Genomic DNA, 18,380 nt, shown 5'->3' on the forward strand with positions numbered 1-18,380 from the left:
GTCAGTGATCAAACCAAAGCTAAGCTCAATGTGAAAACAGAAATAAAACCAACATTTGTTTATAACATCTCTAATATGAAAATGTCAGTCAAGATAATTAAGAATAATTTCAGTATATTTTAACACAAAGAGTTGATGCAAACTGTTTGAAGTTAAAGAGTTTCTCCCAGTGAGCTTTTCTGTAAACAACTGCAATTATGAAAATAAGGAATCTAAAAAACTTTGCAAATTTCTCAAGACAGAACTGTAAAACTACTTCTGTTAATTACCAATTTATTTGCATGTTTTATACAATATGGATGACATAAAAACAGTTGCAATAATTAGTCATAGACAAAAAGATTGGAGGAATATGTGGTACAGATTCAGATCTTGTTGTGAAGATCTGACTCACTCCATGTCTCTTTGCCAGAGATTTTTGTTATAGCTACAGACACATAAATATGATCAAGGATTGATTGATTTTCTGCTTTATAGATTATGCCTGTGCCTCTATGGAAATTTTTTTCCATGAACTTTGGTGTAATTAAATACTGGTGCATCAAATGACATTTCACTGCTTTGTTGCCTGACAACATTTTTTTTAACTATGCTCATCCTCATTCCTGTACCTCATTCCTGTACTGTCAGATGCTGGTAACTGAGAGTTATCACACCCACATCAAATACCTATAAACAGAAAGTACTTCTCAAGATTTTGTTAACGTGTGCTTTGGAGGTTATACGTTATTAGCTTGTACAAGCTGTGAAATGCATTCATAGTGTTTGGATTTAGAAGATATTATCTGGACACTTTATTTTTTCTCGAGCTTTTACTGATGGATTTCAGGCTGATCCTGTTTGGGCTCACAGGTTGGTATCTTATTCTGGCTTCCAATAATCGTTTTTCTTTCAGTTATTTTTTCACAGTGGGAAACTGAGACAGAGAGGAAATGTAAGATAAAAGTTAAAATCAAGTTCTGTGTTAAAAGTGTGCAGGTGCACTGTGATTCCCTCAGTACGCTTTTAATAGCTTCTTCAGAGACCTGATTCACTCAATTTTATCTTGCAGATATGATTTGCTGTAAGTGTGATAAGACAATGTGTTTGTAAGTTGATTATAATGACCCAATATGTCTGTTAAATTGAGTGAATAAACCGAATATGTGATTAGCTGTCATAGTTGGAGTTACACGCTTGACCCACATGCAGAAACACAAAGAATCAGATAAATCAAGTTTATTTTCTTTTCAAAAAAAAGGAAAAACCTGATGAATGTTTGGTTGGGTAAATGTTTTCTTGGAGAAACTGGATCGGAATCGTCTTAGTGCTGGAGGCAAGGAAGAGGAGAGGTAAGTGTAATGTAGACTGGAATAAAACTGATTCTGGAACGGGCTTATTGAGTGAGGTGAGGTTCATCCGCCAGGGGGGGAAAAACTCAGGTTGGGTCTGGAGCCTTGGAAGCTGACGGCAGGGTGAAGGAGTCCAGTCCAGGACCCGAAGGTCGGAGGATATTCAGAGGTTGCGGATGAGGAAGTCGTTGGGGGGGCGGGCAGGGGAGTTCAAGCGTCACGAGGAGGAAAATCCACGGGCCAGGACAGGGTTCTCACAAGTCGAATACTCCACGTTACGAAAGTGCACCTGGAAGTAAGGAAAACAAGGAAGGATTACTAAAGTAGGTTTCTAAGTCAAAACTCAGAAAAATCACTATGGGGCTTTGAGTACCATTACTGGTATAACACTCTGGCGCCGGAGAACCCTCTGCCCGCCCCTCTTAAACTGGCGATGATTGTGCCAATTACGCACTGGTGCGCGGGAACCGCCCTCCAACAAACCGCAACTTTTTGGCTGCTCCTGGTGGAAAAAACAGCTCCCCACAAGACTAGACCTCCAAACCCAACATTAGAACTTTCAGGCATCTGGAAATTTTACCAGATGAACCAGATTTGTTTATTCTGTTCCTCTGATTTTGACCGACTTGTTTCCATTCTAAACTCAGATCTATGCTGAGATTATCCTCACAGATTTGACTCTGACCGTGTCAACTTGCTTGTTCACTCAACCAATGAGGATTTAAAACTTAATATAAAATGTTCTTTTTTTGTTTGTTAATGTGTCTGTTTTCTGTTTCACTATAGTTTTATTTATTTTTTTTATATTTTAGAGAGCTTTATTGTGGAAAAACAATACTTTATTTGGATTTTCAGAGATACTTCATTGTTAAGACAGTATTTGTTTCTTTCTCTGTTTAAATCATTGTTAAATTTTCTAGTCCAAGTTGATTACCTGGTTACATTAGACTTATTTGTTCAGTGCATGTTAGTGATATTACGTTTCTCAGTTATTTTAAACTAATTTTAACCTTCTTCTATAGATTTTCTAAACTTCTAAAAAATATTTGTGTTCTCTCCTTCCAGTTTCTTTAGCTTTCTGTTTGAATCTTCCAACTATTTCACTGCAACAAATGAAACAGCTTCACCAGACATTATTTTGGCAAATTATATCTTGTGATAAGAAGAGGTGTGTGGATTTATTTTAAAAAGATGTTCTTTTTATCATATTTATCTTTGAAGCATATTTATGCTCCAACATGCTCCAGGTTGGCACTCTGTCTTTGTAGAGGCAGATAAACCCATAGCCTCTAATCCAGTTTAACCCCAGGATATTTACATTTTTCTCATGATAAAAAAATGTTTGACCTTTTTCTGTCCTTTCTACAAGTTAATATGACCCAATTTATTTTGTTTTCTTCAAGATTGTTCTCACACCATGGATTTAAGCATTTTTCCAATTTTGCACAAAGTTTCTGGTTCACCTCTGATACACCCAGAAAGATGCAAAATAATCTGAATATTTCTACAGATGACTGGACTCTGACTTTTACTAGAACTTTGACATTTGTTGAAAACACTCCGAGTACAATCTCCTCTGCTGCTGATGACCTGCTTACATGACTTTTTAGTCTCACAAATTATAATATTGGCAATAGACTTCTGATTAAAAAAAAACTTAAAAAAAACCTTAATGCAAAGTGAATTTCTATGAACTCTGGTGTTGTTAAATACCGGTGCATCAAATGACACTTCTCTGCTTTGTTGCCTGATATCTTTTGTTTTAAAACTATAATCATCCTCATTCCTTTACTGTCAGATGCTGGTAACTGATTGCAACACCCACGTCAAATACCGATAAACATCCAGTACTTCTCAAGATTATGTGATAAGACATTGTGTTCGTAAGTTGATTATAATGACCCAATATGTCTGTTAATTGAGTGAATAAACTGAATATGTGATTAGCACTTTCAGGCATCTGGAAATTTTACCAGATGAAACAGATTTGTTTATTCTGATCCTCTGATTTTGACCGACTTGTTTCCATTTCTCCAGGATGTCACTAAAGTAAGTAGTGTGTTTAAGATACATTCACAGGTTTACCTCCTTATAACTCTTAACATTGGTTTACAAACGTTATATACAGCATCTTCGGCTGGGCTTTCTTTAATAGTACATTGCAGTCTTCTTAGATAACTTGAAAACTACAAAAAACTATTTCTACAGATGACTGGACTCTGACTTTTACTAGACGTTAGACATTGAGCGAAAACACTCAGAGTGCAATCTCCTCTGCTACTGATGTGCTGCTGACGACCTGCTTACATGACGTTAGTCTCACAAATTATAATATTGTCAATAGACTTCTGATTTAAAAAAAAAAAATAATAATGCAAAGTGAATTTCTATGAACTCTGGTGTTGTTAAATACTGGTGCATCAAATGACACTTCTCTGCTTTGTTGCCTGATAAGTTTTGTTTTAAAACTATAATCATCCTCATTCCTGTACTGTCAGATGCTGGTAACTGATTGCGACACTGATTGCTGGTAACTGCCACACCCACCTCAAATACCGATAAACATGCAGAACTTGTTTACGTGTCTTGTCTCGGTCTCAATGCACCCTGGTCTTTGTCTTGACCTGATCTCGGTTTAGGTGGTCTTGACTACAACACTGCAAACCAGCTATGAAGGTTACTTTGTGGTTCTTTCATGTTTACCAAGTTCAATAAATAGAAATCCTCTTAAACTACACAAATCATGGATATTGCATTAAAGCAATTTCTAGAAAGGTTTTAGGACAAACAAATCGTAGATCTGAATGTCAAACATTGACAGTGTCTCGCTGAAGAAAACTTAAGTCTCCACATCTTGTCATTTGGATAGACTAATAATAATCAAATGCTTTTAATCACTATTTTTGTTGACATTTTCCACAGAAAGAACTTGCAGTAAATAAGGACGATGAATGCAATGCCTGTAATGTAATGCTGTTTAAGTTTAATTGGTTTTATTTCAGGCGCCCTGCTCAGTGTTGCCTGTGCCCAAAGCCATCAGTACTACTTTGTGAACACTTCGCTTACGTGGACAGACGCTCAGAGTGTCTGCAGACGGGACTACACTGATCTGGCCACCATTGAAAGCACAGCTGATGTTGATTATTTTTTAAGCACCAGCTCCAATAATACAGGTGGGTTTTTAATTTGAAAATGGGTGAACAACACAGATGTAATCACAAACCCCACATTTCAAGCACTCTGAATGGCCTTGTTGCTGAGAATGTGGTATATAAATAAAATTACTTTATCTTGTTTTTCATATTAGTGAAAATGTTATCATATGTGACTATAAACATGCTTCACTACAGTTTTTTAATGTAATAAACTTTGTTTTATTATTTATTTAGGGAAGGCCTGGATAGGTCTTTATGATGACACAATAAACAGCTGGAAATGGTCCCTAAATGACAGCAGCTTCTATGGTCCTGGAGAATATTCATTTAGGAACTGGGGACCTGGCCAACCCGATGATTATTATGGACAACAGCATTGTGTTAGATTTTACGGTGCTAGTCTTCTCCCTGTGGGCCAATGGGATGATTTTTTTTGCACGGCGACAATGCAATTTGTGTGCTATAATGGTAAGAGTGTTATGAATATATATATATATATATATATATAATATATATTTTTTTATTTTATTTTTTTATTTTTTTTGAAAGATTATTATTATTTTCTTTTGGTTTTCTTATTCTACTTTTTGTCTATATATTTACAGGTACAGTAGGTGGATCACCATCCTATGTTTTGAGTAACATTTCACTGACCTGGACAGAAGCTCAGAATTTCTGCCGTGCGAATTATGTTGACCTGGCCAGGTAAATAACAAGACTGTATCTTAAAGCAAATACTGCATTAATACATAATAATCTATAGAGAGAGGGGTTGTAGTTCATAAAATCCAGACGTTTTACTCTGGGTTTTTGTCTAACTCATCTTTTGTCATACTTTGCTCCCTCTTTTCTTGTATCAGTCATTCTTTTAAATAGTTTTTTCACCTTTTTTTTCTAAAGCCTGTTTGTTAAACTTGTGCTTTTCTTTTGAAAAAGCACAAATGAAAGCACCACTGTTGAATTCCTCATTCAATAGTGGTGTCCTCATATTATATTTCAGTTTAGGCTATGTGGTAATGCACAGTGTAGTTGGAAAGAGGGCTGCCCATATACATATACATATTCATTTCCTTGAAGCAATTGCCGAGGATTTGAATCTCGACCTCAGGATTTCTGATTCTTGTGTTCCAACTATGGCTGGGCGATGTATTGAGTAAACTCGATGTTTCGCGATATTTTCAATTTATGATAGTTAAAATGGCTAAATCACAACCATCGAGCATAAATTGTCGTTTAAATAATAAACTTTCACTGCGAGTGAAAGCACACCTTATTCCACAGCACATCTATTTGTCTAAGTCAAGCATAACTGACCTACTTCTCTCTTCCTTGTTATTTTTTCTTAGTTAAAAGTTATTTCTCACCTTATTATCTAGTCATACCCTGGTGAAAAATTAATGTACTAAGTATGTTAAATTTTAACATACTTGAGCATACTTTAAGTCAGACTAATCATGAGTATATTTCAAGTTTACTTAGGAAAATGTCACAAAAGTGTGATATTTTAGAACAAATAATTTTGTGCTTAGTGTACTTTAATAGTATTTAAATTGTATTAAAGTACAATTTAAAGTGTACTAAGCATACTTCAACTTACTTTTCTTTTCCTGCTGCCTATGACTTTCATTTCCAAGGAGGCGTGAATTCTTTTGAAGTTTTTTATCTTTTACCCTATTGCTAATCATTGTAAGTGACGTATGTAGTTTGCCAGTTCAATGCTATGAAGCTTACCGGAAATTGTCTCCATTGTAAACAGCCATCATACATTGTGAAGAAACAAGATTCTAGCAAAACCAGGTGGCTGTTAATCTTAATTCAGTATTAGGAAGCGTCACCAACTTGGACTGAACAGCTTCGTTCACTTTCTCTGTTGCCATTGCTAAAACTGCAGACAGACTACAATTTTAAAACAGTGCAGATAATCAACATCATCGTTCACAATTTCTTCTGTTGGCTACTTTGGCCCGGTAGAAATTCTACCAGAAGGAATCCAAGTGAACATGAAAAAGCCCAGACTGTACCACAGCAGAGAGGATGATATTTTCCATATTACATATTTATAAATAACAACTGTATATTTTAGTTTAGATTTAATAGCTGAGGCAAAACCCAAACACGTTTTAATTTTCAATTTTAAGTTTTAATTTCTTTTTTTTTTTTTTTATATTTTCATTTAGGTACTAAAAAGTGAAAAAACAAAAAAACAATCATTTCTATTGGTTTTGAAACAGAAAAATCAAAGGAAACCCAACACATATTATTTTTCCTTGTGTACTGTATTTAATAGGATTATTTATTAACATTGTTTCTCCATCCCAGTGTACGAAATCAGGCAGAAAATGAAATCATCAAAAACCTAATAGGTTTCAGCACTGTTTGGATTGGACTGTATCGGGAAAAGCTGTGGTCTGATGGAAGCACCTCTCTGTTTCGACACTGGGCAGCCGGCGAGCCCAATGATGTCTCTGGTGATCAGTGTGTTGCCGGATCATTTAGTGACTCTGGAAGATGGTCGGATGAAAGTTGTAGCCTGAGTTTGCCATTCGTCTGCTACAGACCAAGTAATGTATCTCATTTTTGATGTTTCACCAGCCATAAATAATCCATAATTTTACACAACAGATGACTGCGGTGTAGCCATTTTCTGCAGGTCCCTCAACTACAGACTCTTAGCACACTACATTACGCAACACAGAACTAATAAATATTTTTGAAGGCTTTGCTTTTGTTTAACAAACAAATATAAATATAAACCCCCCACTATGCTGTGAAACAATATTCCTGTTTAATGCGCTGTGACATTTTATATTGTTGTCTTTATCTTAGTCCCACCAAATGCAGAAAGCTTTAGAGCTTCAGCACAGGATGAGAGCAGCATCATTCTGCAGTGGAATACAGTCAACATCAACACCAGCTTTGTTCTCCTGTTTGATGGATCAGAGACGTTCATCAGAGCACCAGATGGAGATGGACCAGTAAACTACACAGTCTCATCTCTCACTGCTGGAACCACCTACACATTCACTCTCTTCTCTGTTCTTGACAACGTCAGAAGCAGTGGAGTCACAATTACTGCAGCTACTGGTAAGACTTTAAGAAAGGGAGACTTTCTAAACGTTGAAATTCTGTTAGTCTGCAGTCCTTTGGTTGATCATTGAACAAGACCCATCTACTATATACAAATTTAAAAGACTCAGTAGTCCAGGGGTAAAGCACAACTGTCACAGGTTCAAGTCCTGGTCTGGTGACCTTTGCCACATGTCTTCCTCCTCTCTCATAACCCAGTTTTCTGTTCAAAGACTGTAAAGCCTTAAGAAATTACTCCAAAATCAGCTATGTAGCAACTAATTAAAGAGTCTCATTTGAAGGTTAACAAAGTAAAGAAACATGTTTAGTGGTCATTAAATATTTTGTTAATAGGATCAACATTTTCAAACTTAAAGTGAGTGTGAGATGTTTCTGGTTTGGTCCTGATTAGGATTTGTTTAATCCATGTAGAGAGAGCGACTGTAAATGAAAAGCAACATGTAGCTGTCAGGCTGTCACAGATAGATTTACTGATGAAAAGGATTTAAAAGATATTATTTTACTTATTAGTTGTATCATGCCTACTAAAAATCTGCTAAAACCAAGACTTAATGCTAATGTTTATTTAGCTCATAGTGAGGTATGATTATTATTATTTTTTTTATGATTTCCTCTGACTGCACCTTTAGTGATATCCTCACTAAAGGTGAGTTCACCATCATTAACTCAATATCTGACAGTAAGTCGAAATAAAAACAAAAGTATTTTGTGTCTTTATACTTCTAATGCTTATCCTCTGTTTTGTCCCACATCTTCTTTTTGCAGCTTCTTGTACCGGCTGTCAGTGTTGTCCTTCAGGCACAGAGTGCATCACCACCAATGGAGTTGTTCAATGTCTGGACCCCTGTGTGAACTACACTGTACTGAACGATGCATGGCGTTCAACAGAGAATACAGACAATTCAATCTTACACTGTGACCAGTACATTGTCTGGAGTGGTTGGTATCGCTTTTATTTGGGTCAGACCAATGCTCAGATACCAGAGAAATGTGTAGCAGAAAACAGATGTGGAACTCATGCTCCTTTGTGGATAACTGAGCCTCATCCAGTCCAGCTTAATGAAATAGTAACTCGCACTGTGTGTAACGCTTGGTCGGGTTCCTGCTGCCGTTTTACCACACACACCATCCAGGTCAAACTTTGTTATGGATACTACGTCTACAAACTTCAACCGTCAACTGAATGCTACCTGGCATATTGTGCAGGTAATGTTTTATTGTAATAATTTATAAAGAATTCAGAATTATCTTTTACAATGAGGCAATTTGAATATTATATGCAGATGCACACACAAATCGCAATTCATTCATTTTTATAAATTGTAGTCATTTCCTTAACCTAACCCAATGTGAAACACAAGTTTTATGTCTGATAAAACTAGTGCTTTATATTATAATACATATTGTGTCTGTGTGTGTTAGAACCTCAACCCTTCAGAGTATTGACACAAGATGAGAGCAGCATCACTCTGATGTGGAACAAGATCAACAACATCAGCTTTGTCATCCAGTTTAACGGCACAGAGACAAACATCAGTTCACCAGATGGAGATGGACCAGTAACTTACAAAGTTTCATCTCTCACTGCTGGAACTAGATACACATTCACTCTCTTCTACGTGTTTGGAAATGTGAGAAACAATGGAGGACAACTGACAGCTGTCACTGGTAAGATATTTCACTGCACAAACTAACTTTTCACAACATCATTGATATTATTTTAAGAAAAATAAATTTACTTTATCATCTCTGAAAGCCTACAGACTGTAAAAAATTGGTTTGATTTCTCCTGTTTTTTAGTGCTTTTTGTGTATGTAGGTACTGAGACAAAACTTATAGATTCCAAATTATGACCAACTTCTCTGTTAGTCATCAGTTCTAACAGAAACTCAGGAGCAAATGCTTATGATTCCTCATGAAAAGCTCACATTATTTCTTCAGTACCCTGAACAATCAGAGCACTTCTTGTTTTCAATTGGTTGTAAAAACCCCTTAACCCTCATCCCTGGAAAAATACAATGGAAATCAGAATGCAGGCATTTAGCTACTTGTTAAGGGGTTTAGAATAAATATTCAGTCTTTCTATGCTTTGACCATTGCTTGTGAAATATAAATTATGACTACAATAATGAGATCCCAGTATGAACAACTTAATCACGCTTTCTTCTCTTCTGAAGACTAAGCTCACCTTTAGGTACAGGAGTCTGAAGGACTGCTCTTGGTGCTTTTCTGCACCACAAGCAGACAGCTTAGGGGTTTCAAATTCTGCATCCTGTTCCACTATGTTTAGTTGATTTGAATGATGTCGATATCTGGACAGATTATATAGATGGTTGAAAGCAACATGATGTGGTTTTGAAAGTGAAAAGATGCAATGGAAAGATCAATAATATAAAAAAATTATATTGACCCAGACGTATTTTGTTTGTAAGCTACAATTAAGATACTGGCTACTCATAGATATACATGAAAACCCAACTGCAAATACCTGAACTGAACATTTCCTTTTTTTAAAAATCAGCTCCTCAAAATGCAGAAGGATTTACAAAGTCAGGACAAGATGAGAGCAGCATCACTCTGCAGTGGAATAAAATCAACAACAGCACCAGCTTTGTTCTCCAGTATGACGGCAGAGAGACGTTCATCAGAGCACCAGATGGACATGGACCAGTAAACTACACAGTCTCATCTCTCACTTCTGGAACAAACTACACATTCACTCTCTTCTCTGTTCTTGACAACGTCAGGAGCAGTGGAGTCACAATTACTGCAGCTACTGGTAAGACTTTACATTTCATTAAGAAAGAGAGACTTTTTTAACGTTGAAATTCTGTTAGTCTGCAGTCCTTTGGTTGATCATTGAACAAGACCCATCTACTATATACAAATTTAAAAGACTCAGTAGTCCAGGGGTAAAGCACAACTGTCACAGGTTCAAGTCCTGGTCTGGTGACCTTTGCCACATGTCTCCCTCCTCTCTCATAACCCAGTTTTCTGTTCGAAGACTCTAAAGCCTTAAGAAATTACTCTAAAATCTGCTATGTAGCAACTAATTAAAGAGTCTCATTTGAAGGTTAACAAAGTAAAGAAACATGTTTAGTGGTCATTAAATATTTTGTTAACAGGATCAACATTTTCATACTTAAAGTGAGTGTGAGATGTTTCTGGTTTTGTCCTGATTAGGATTTGTTTAATCCATGTAGAGAGAGCGACTGTAAATGGAGAGCAACATGTAGCTGTCAGGCTGTCACAGATAGATTTACTGATGAAAAGGATTTAAAAGATATTATTTTACTTATTAGTTGTATCATGCCTACTAAAAATCTGCTAAATCCAACACTTAATGCTAATGTTTATTTAGCTCATAGTGAGGTATGATTATTATTATTTTTTTTATGATTTCCTCTGACTGCACCTTTAGTGATGTCATCACTAAAGGTGCAGGTTAACCTGTTCACCCTCAATAACTCAAAATCTGACAGTAAGTCGAAATAAAAACAAAAGAATTTTGTGTCTTTATACTTCTAATGCTTATCCTCTGTTTTGTCCCACATATTCTGTTTGAAGCTTGTACTGGCTGTCAGTGTTGTCCTTCAGGCACAGCGTGCATCACCACCAATGGAGTTGTTCAATGTCTTGACCCCTGTTTGAACTACACTGTACTGAACGATGCATGGCGTTCAACAGAGAATACAAACAATTCAATCTTACACTGTGACCAGTACATTGTCTGGAGTGGTTGGTATCGCTTTTATTTGGGTCAGACCAGCGCGCAGATACCAGAGAAATGTGTAGCAGAACAAAGATGTGGAACTCATGCTCCTTTGTGGATAAACGGGGCTCATCCAGTCCAGCTTAATGAAATAGTAACTCGCACTGTGTGTAACGCTTGGTTGGGTTCCTGCTGCTATTTTACCTCACACACCATCCAGATCAAACTTTGTTCTGGATACTACGTCTACAAACTTCAACAGCCGTCTACATGTTGGTTGGCATATTGTGCAGGTAATGTAAGAATTTACTAAAATTCCAGAATTATTTGTTTTCCTTTTACAACGAGGCAATTTGAATATTATATGCAGATGCACACACACAAATCGCAATTCATTCATTTTTATAAATTGTAGTCATTTCCCTAACCTAACTCAATGTGAAACAAAAGTTTTATGTCTGATAAAACTAATGCTTTATATTATAATACATATTGTGTCTGTGTGTGTTAGAACCTCAACCCTTCAGAGTATTGACACAAGATGAGAGCAGCATCACTCTGATGTGGAACAAGATCAACAACATCAGCTTTGTCCTCCAGTTTAACGGCACAGAGACAAACATCAGTTCACCAGATGGAGATGGACCAGTAACTTACAAAGTTTCATCTCTCACTGCTGGAACTAGATACACATTCACTCTCTTCTACGTGTTTGGAAATGTGAGAAACAATGGAGGGCAACTGTCAGCTGTCACTGGTAAGATATTTCACTGCACAAACTAACTTTTCACAACATCATTGGTATTATTTTAAGAAAAATAAATTTACTTTATCATCTTTGAAAGCCTACAGACTGTAAAAAATTGGTTTGATTTCTCCTGTTTTTTAGTGCTTTTTGTGTATGTAGGTACTGAGACAAAACTTATAGATTCCAAATTATGACCAACTTCTCTGTTAGTCATCAGTTCTAACAGAAACTCAGGAGCAAATGCTTATGATTCCTCATGAAAAGCTCACATTATTTCACCAGTACCCTGAACAATCAGAGCACTTCTTGTTTTCAATTAGTAGTAAAAACCCCTTAATCCGCATTCCTGGAAAATACAATGGAAAACGGAATGCAGAGAAGATTTTGGTGCTTTTCTGCATCACAAGCAGTCAGCTTAGGGGATCCAAATTCTGATTAGACTAAACTGAACTGAACATTTCCGTCTTTAAAAACACAGCTCCTCAAAATGCAGAAGGATTTACGAGGTCAGGACAAGATGAGAGCAGCATCACTCTGCAGTGGAATAAAATCAACAACAACACCAGCTTTGTTCTCCAGTATGACGGCAGAGAGACGTTCATCAGAGCACCAGATGGAGATGGACCTGTGATCCACACCGTCTCATCTCTCACTGCTGGAACTAGATACTCATTCACTCTCTTCTCTGTGTTTGAAAATGTCAGAAGCAGAGGAGTCAGTATTACTGTGGTCACTGGTAAGATACTGGAAATCTAATATATAAAACATCAACTTTTCATCTCTTGCACAGTAATGTTTGTGTTGGGATACAAAAGAACTCTACCAATAAATTGGTATTTAAAGACTTGCAGGCAATAAACAAAGATCAAATATAAATTACATTTTGTGTGATTATCAGAACATTTTTCAAGTGTTAGAGAAATTCTGTTCTAAGCTCCTCAAAGCATAAAAAGCTTACATCACATATCAAGAAGATAAATAAAAGATAAAAGATAAATCATTAAATTAATCATCCATTTTTAATCTTTAATATTTAAGTTTATTGCAACTTTGATTATGTCATGCTATAGTTCTAAATATGCAACAACACAGTTGTTTGTAACTAAAAATTTAAGTCAATTATGAATTTAAATTCTTCCTTCCAGTTAGTTTTTAGTGAGAGTTTAAATATTTCATGAGAGAATGAAGCACAGCGACTATGAAACTTCTTGTCCTGAGTGGAAAAGCAAGTATCTGGGGGTTTTATACATACAATTTATATAAGCTTAGGACAAATCTTTATTGTAATAAGTTCTAATTTTAGTAAGTTAATTTTAGACATTATATTAGAAGTTATAAATTGGCACAGATATTTTCTTTCTTTTATAAATTTCCCTGCTGTTTTTATTCTCCCAGCTCCTTCAAATGCACAAAGCTTCAGACCATCGTCACAAAATGAGAGCAGCATCACTCTGCAGTGGAATAAAATCAACAACAACATCAGCTTTGTTCTCCAGTTTAACGGCACAGAGACGTTGATCAGAGCACCAGATGGATTTGGACCAGTAACTCACACGGTCTCTTTTCTCACTGCTGGAACTAAATACACTTTCACTCTGATTTCTGTGCTTGAAAATTTGACCAGCAGTGGAGTCAGCATTGCAGCAGCTACTGGTAAGATAAATGAAACAATTCTTGATTACTAGCAATAGTTTTTTTTCCAAATTAACTTTTTTTTAAACATGTTAGATCTGAGATTTAAAGGTGCACATTCAGTTTGTTGTATCATCATCCCAATATTGTTTTAAATTTCTACCTTTTTCAGTATAAAGGTTTTGAATAAATGAATTGACCTTTTTTAACTAATTTGTCTCAGCACCTCAAAATGCACAAGGCTTCCGGCTATCGTCACAAAATGAGAGCAGCATCACTCTACAATGGGATAAAATCAACAACAGCACCAACTTTGTTCTCCAAATTTACGGCATACAGATGTTCATCAGAGCACCAGATGGATTTGGACCAGTAACTCACACTGTCTCATCTCTGACTGCTGGAACTAAATACACATTCAGTCTCTTCTCTGTTTTTGAGAACGTCAGTAGCCGTGGAGTACAACTTACTGCTGTCACTGGTATGAATATAAAGTACATTCATTTATTTATTCACAACCAAGGCAAGCAATCTTCTTCCAAAATCTTAAAAATCGGATTGAACCATTAATGATCCAAACCTGCAAACGTCACACTTAAAAATAAACCCAAACCCCAAATTTATGGGAAAAGACTCTCTAACCTTTACTTTAACTAGCCCTAATCTTTTGTTTTACTTCACCAGATTTGGCTTCTTATATTAGAAATTGATAAAATATTGTTGCTTGATTTGGATTTATTCCTAGTGGAATTATTTGCCTTGAAATTGTTGGACACATATCTTAACCATCACACTATTGTTTGTTTGTTTTAGCACCTAAAAATGCAGAAGGCTTCAGAGCATCGGAACAAGATGAGACTAGCATCACTCTGCGGTGGAATAAAATCAACAACACCAACTTTGTTCTGCAGTTTAACGGCACAGAGACAAACATCAGTTCTCCAAATGGAGATGGACCAGTGAAACACACGGTCACATCTCTGACGGCTCGTACAAACTACACTTTCACCCTTTTCTCTGTGTTTGAAAATGCCAGAAGCAGTGGAGTCAGCATATTTGCAGCTACTGGTAAGATACTCATATCTGTTGCATACTTCATGGTGTGCATTAAGTTACATTATTTTTCTCATAAACTCAAAGTTTCAGTTGTTTAATGGCTTGAATTTAACCGTAGCGCTTTGTGAATTATCTTTAAAGATATCAAAGTTGGCCCAAGTCTTGTTTTGTAGCATTTATTATGTCTCGCTGTTGTTGTTGTTCCTTGACTAGTTAATTACAAAAATTAATGATAGAAAATAACATCAATCCAATATGTCTTTTTTCTTTTCATGTCAACAAAACTTCATCGACCAACAAACAGGTCCAAGTGAGTAAAAAAAATTCTTTAGTTTTTCTTTTTTTTCTTAGGATAATTACTTTTGTATCATATAAAATGGAGATGTTGTTAGATCTGTGTTTTTCTATGTGTTTATTTTGAGTTTCTGTGTTTCTGAGTCTCCGTGTTGTCCTGTCTCCCCTAGATTGTTTCCCAGGTGTGTCTCGTTTCCGTGTTTACTGTCTGTGTATTTAACTCCACCTGTGTCCTTTGTTCCTCGTTGTGGTCTTAGTCTGATGTTTCTCAGTCCATTCATATATCTTGTTGCTACCTGCGTTGAGCCCTGGACTCCACTCAGCAGTGCTGCCTGGGTTTTGGACTATTTGGATTAGTTTATGTCTGGTTTTGTTCATTAAAACCGTCATTTCACTCCGTATCTATAGCATCTGCCTCACCACCACACCGCATGACAGATGTTTCAAATATTTATACTTGATTTGAAAACAGTTATCACATTAATCTTTAATAATCTGCGATTTAACAGATTTATCTTATTTTTGTGAATTATACATGTCTAATTTTTTTGTCAACAGATTATGTTTTTGGATTGAAATTGAAGTTGGAGCTTCTAGGAGAAATGACAAAATCAGAGATGGAAGACGCTTTGATAGAGGTAAGCTAATATCTATTTAAAATTTTTTTGTCTACTTGTGTCTTTTTTAACCTTTGACTCATAAATTTATTTTTCAATCCAGCTCCTCAAAGAGTATAATCTGCCGCCACAGATTACTCTGAAAATCGTTTCCAACAAACCATGAAATCACCGAGGGAATCAAATTCTGGATAATTTATTTGTAACGTTGTTTCCTTTCCTTTCCATGAGGTTTATTTTATGTACTAATTTTAATTGTAATGTTGTTTTACAGAATTGATTTCCCTTTGGGTAATATTTTAATCTCTTTTTGTTGATTAAGAACCAAGTTAAGGTTTTCTTGTATTTTCATAAATCATATATGTGCATTCTTCTATTTTTCTTTTTGCCTCTAAATAAGGTTTTGGGAATCTAAAAATTGTTTACTTGTATTGAAAAAAACTCTTTTGGGGGAAATGTTGAAATCTAGAAGAAAAAGCTTGAAAAAACATGAAAAAAAAAACCAGAGGTGTGTGATATATGCACACATCTAGGTTGGCAAGCAAAACAAAGTACAAGCATAAAAAAAGTAAAACTTAGTGTGACTCCATGTTGCTTCCCTGGTCATTAAACCTTTAAATGCATTTTTATAATGATATAAATGCAATAAATCATCATGGTAATGGGGAGAAACAAATGTTGTAAATAGGTGTTGGGAAGAATTAACTTGAATATATGAATCAACTGAACTTATTTAGATGAAAATAGTAAAGAATCATTCCTCTCTCAATCTTTTTAAAATGTAATCTGTGGGTAAATGGGGTGGATTGGGGCTCATATCAACTGTCCCTCACTACTTTAGATCAACATAATCAAAACAAGAATCCAGAGAAACAACTCTTCTAGTTTATAAGTTATGGATCACTTATTCTTAAACATGGGGAACTAATATGTAGCTTTTATACTTTTTCTTCTTTTGCTCTTCCTTTGATTTGTTATTTTGTTTATATTTCTTTTTAATTCTTGTAAAGCACTTTGAATTGCCTTGTTGCTGAAATGTGCTGTATTAATAAAATTACCTTACCCAGCTCGCAAGTGAAAGTTGAATGTTTGACATTTAAACATTTGAATGTCGAATTTTAAGGTTGTCTGAACATTGACTCCAAACAAAACATTGTGGTTGTTAATATTTTTGACAATTTTCTTTTTTTATAAAATCCACTTAAAAAACGTTAATACCGCACTTAGACACTAGAGGGACCTTCACCGGCCAAACCTTTTTCCTCTCCATTCAGATAAGGTTACATGTCCGAGTTTCTAATTTTCTGCTCTGCATAGGGATTTTTCCCCATGCAGGAAAGGAAACTAGCATGCGGTCAGAAAAACTGTGGAATAACACTGGATTGATGATGGTGGAATTAACAATGAAAATGGTACAACAGATCCATGAAAACAGCAAGAAATTGTAATCATAATAAAAAGAAGTGAAATTAAAGTGTCTTTACTTTTAAACAAACTTTAAACTCAGTTATTTAATTAACCTTTTTCAATTTCTCATATAGCAATTACAACAAATAATTGCTATCTTCTTTAGGTCACCCAGACGGTCGGCTGCTCATTCAGCTCAGTCTTCTGCCTGTTGCTGCTCGTGCACATGTCGCTGCTCCCCCTTAAATCTCCTGATATTATTTCCCCAGCGTTTTCATCCTGGTTGTATCAAAACTTTTTCAGAACATTTTGCTTCTTCTGTCTGAAATAATCTGCTTCCCCCTCCTTAACATAGGAACTAATTATTCTTTCAAAAACTCCTTGGGTGTGTTTGTAATCAGATTATAATCCACTTCAAAAGTATCCTTGATTCCTCTGTATCAATTTATGTTACTCAGAATTATCAGCTAAAACAAGCGAAAGGAAAAACAACCACAAATCAGTCACCCCATCAAGCCCAACAGGGGGCGACAAAGACAAAAGAAAAACTGTAGCGTCTTAAAATGCAGTCACAAAAGCAAACTCTAAAAACATTCAGGGATTTTATCCATCTGTTGTTTAGCTTGATTTCATATTTAGCTTGATTTCATATTATGCTCTTGTGGTTAAAGATCAAATAAAGAAAGGATAAATACATAAACTACTATCCTCTGATCCACTGTCGCCCCCGCATGGCAGAAATGGCTTTCAGTGTGAAGAACAAAAACATTGGTTTCTCAGAAATATCGTTTCTATCTCATGTTCCAGACTGTAGCACAAATTTTGATCTTTCACTAGGAGCTTTATTCAGACTTTCTGCTTTGCATTGCAAAGTTTCTTATCTTCTTTGCACAGAAATTTGTAAATCTCCAATGTTTATATACACAAAGGCAAATGGAACTACGCACACCCTGCATTATTCTTGCTTGCTCTGATATAACCTACACAGTGGAAGGTGATTCTTTACTTTCATTTTCCCACGTTTTCTATGGCAGATCCATTTCACGGGAAAGGATTATCTACAGCATCAGTTACAGTGGAGAGATATAAAAGACTCCATTACCTTGTCATCTATACTTAAAGCTTCGGTTCTATAGGTCCTCTGGAACATAACGGTTCTAGATGGTTGTGCTGTTCTATAATTAAAGAGATCTCAGATGTTGGTGGTGGAATCTGATGAAACCTCTCTCTGTGGTTTTGAGGTCCCAGTCTCAGCTGCACTGCTAAAGCCTCGACATTCCACAGTTTTGCTGTTTCCTCATTGAGCTCTAGGCATTTTTAAGCTTTTCTTGTTTCTTTTTT

At 35.8% G+C, this 18,380-nt stretch overlaps 1 protein-coding gene across 1 annotated transcript; it reads left to right on the forward strand.

Annotated features, from left to right (window-relative positions):
• Window positions 1-714: 714 nt before the first annotated feature.
• LOC122820194 lies at window positions 715-16,154 on the forward strand. The gene is made up of 18 exons (XM_044097410.1): window positions 715-852; window positions 4,334-4,504; window positions 4,721-4,954; window positions 5,092-5,191; window positions 6,806-7,047; window positions 7,313-7,570; window positions 8,339-8,779; window positions 8,996-9,241; window positions 10,095-10,352; window positions 11,141-11,578; window positions 11,797-12,042; window positions 12,512-12,769; window positions 13,429-13,686; window positions 13,889-14,146; window positions 14,479-14,733; window positions 15,026-15,031; window positions 15,574-15,653; window positions 15,736-16,154. The coding sequence occupies exons 1-18, from the start codon at window positions 819-821 to the stop codon at window positions 15,796-15,798; spliced, it is 3,846 nt and encodes a 1,281-aa protein (XP_043953345.1). The 5' UTR covers window positions 715-818; the 3' UTR covers window positions 15,799-16,154.
• The last annotated feature ends 2,226 nt before the right edge of the window (window positions 16,155-18,380 follow it).

The sequence above is a fragment of the Gambusia affinis genome, linkage group LG18 (assembly GCF_019740435.1).
Source record: "Gambusia affinis linkage group LG18, SWU_Gaff_1.0, whole genome shotgun sequence".
Classification (NCBI taxonomy): Eukaryota; Metazoa; Chordata; class Actinopteri; order Cyprinodontiformes; family Poeciliidae; genus Gambusia; species Gambusia affinis.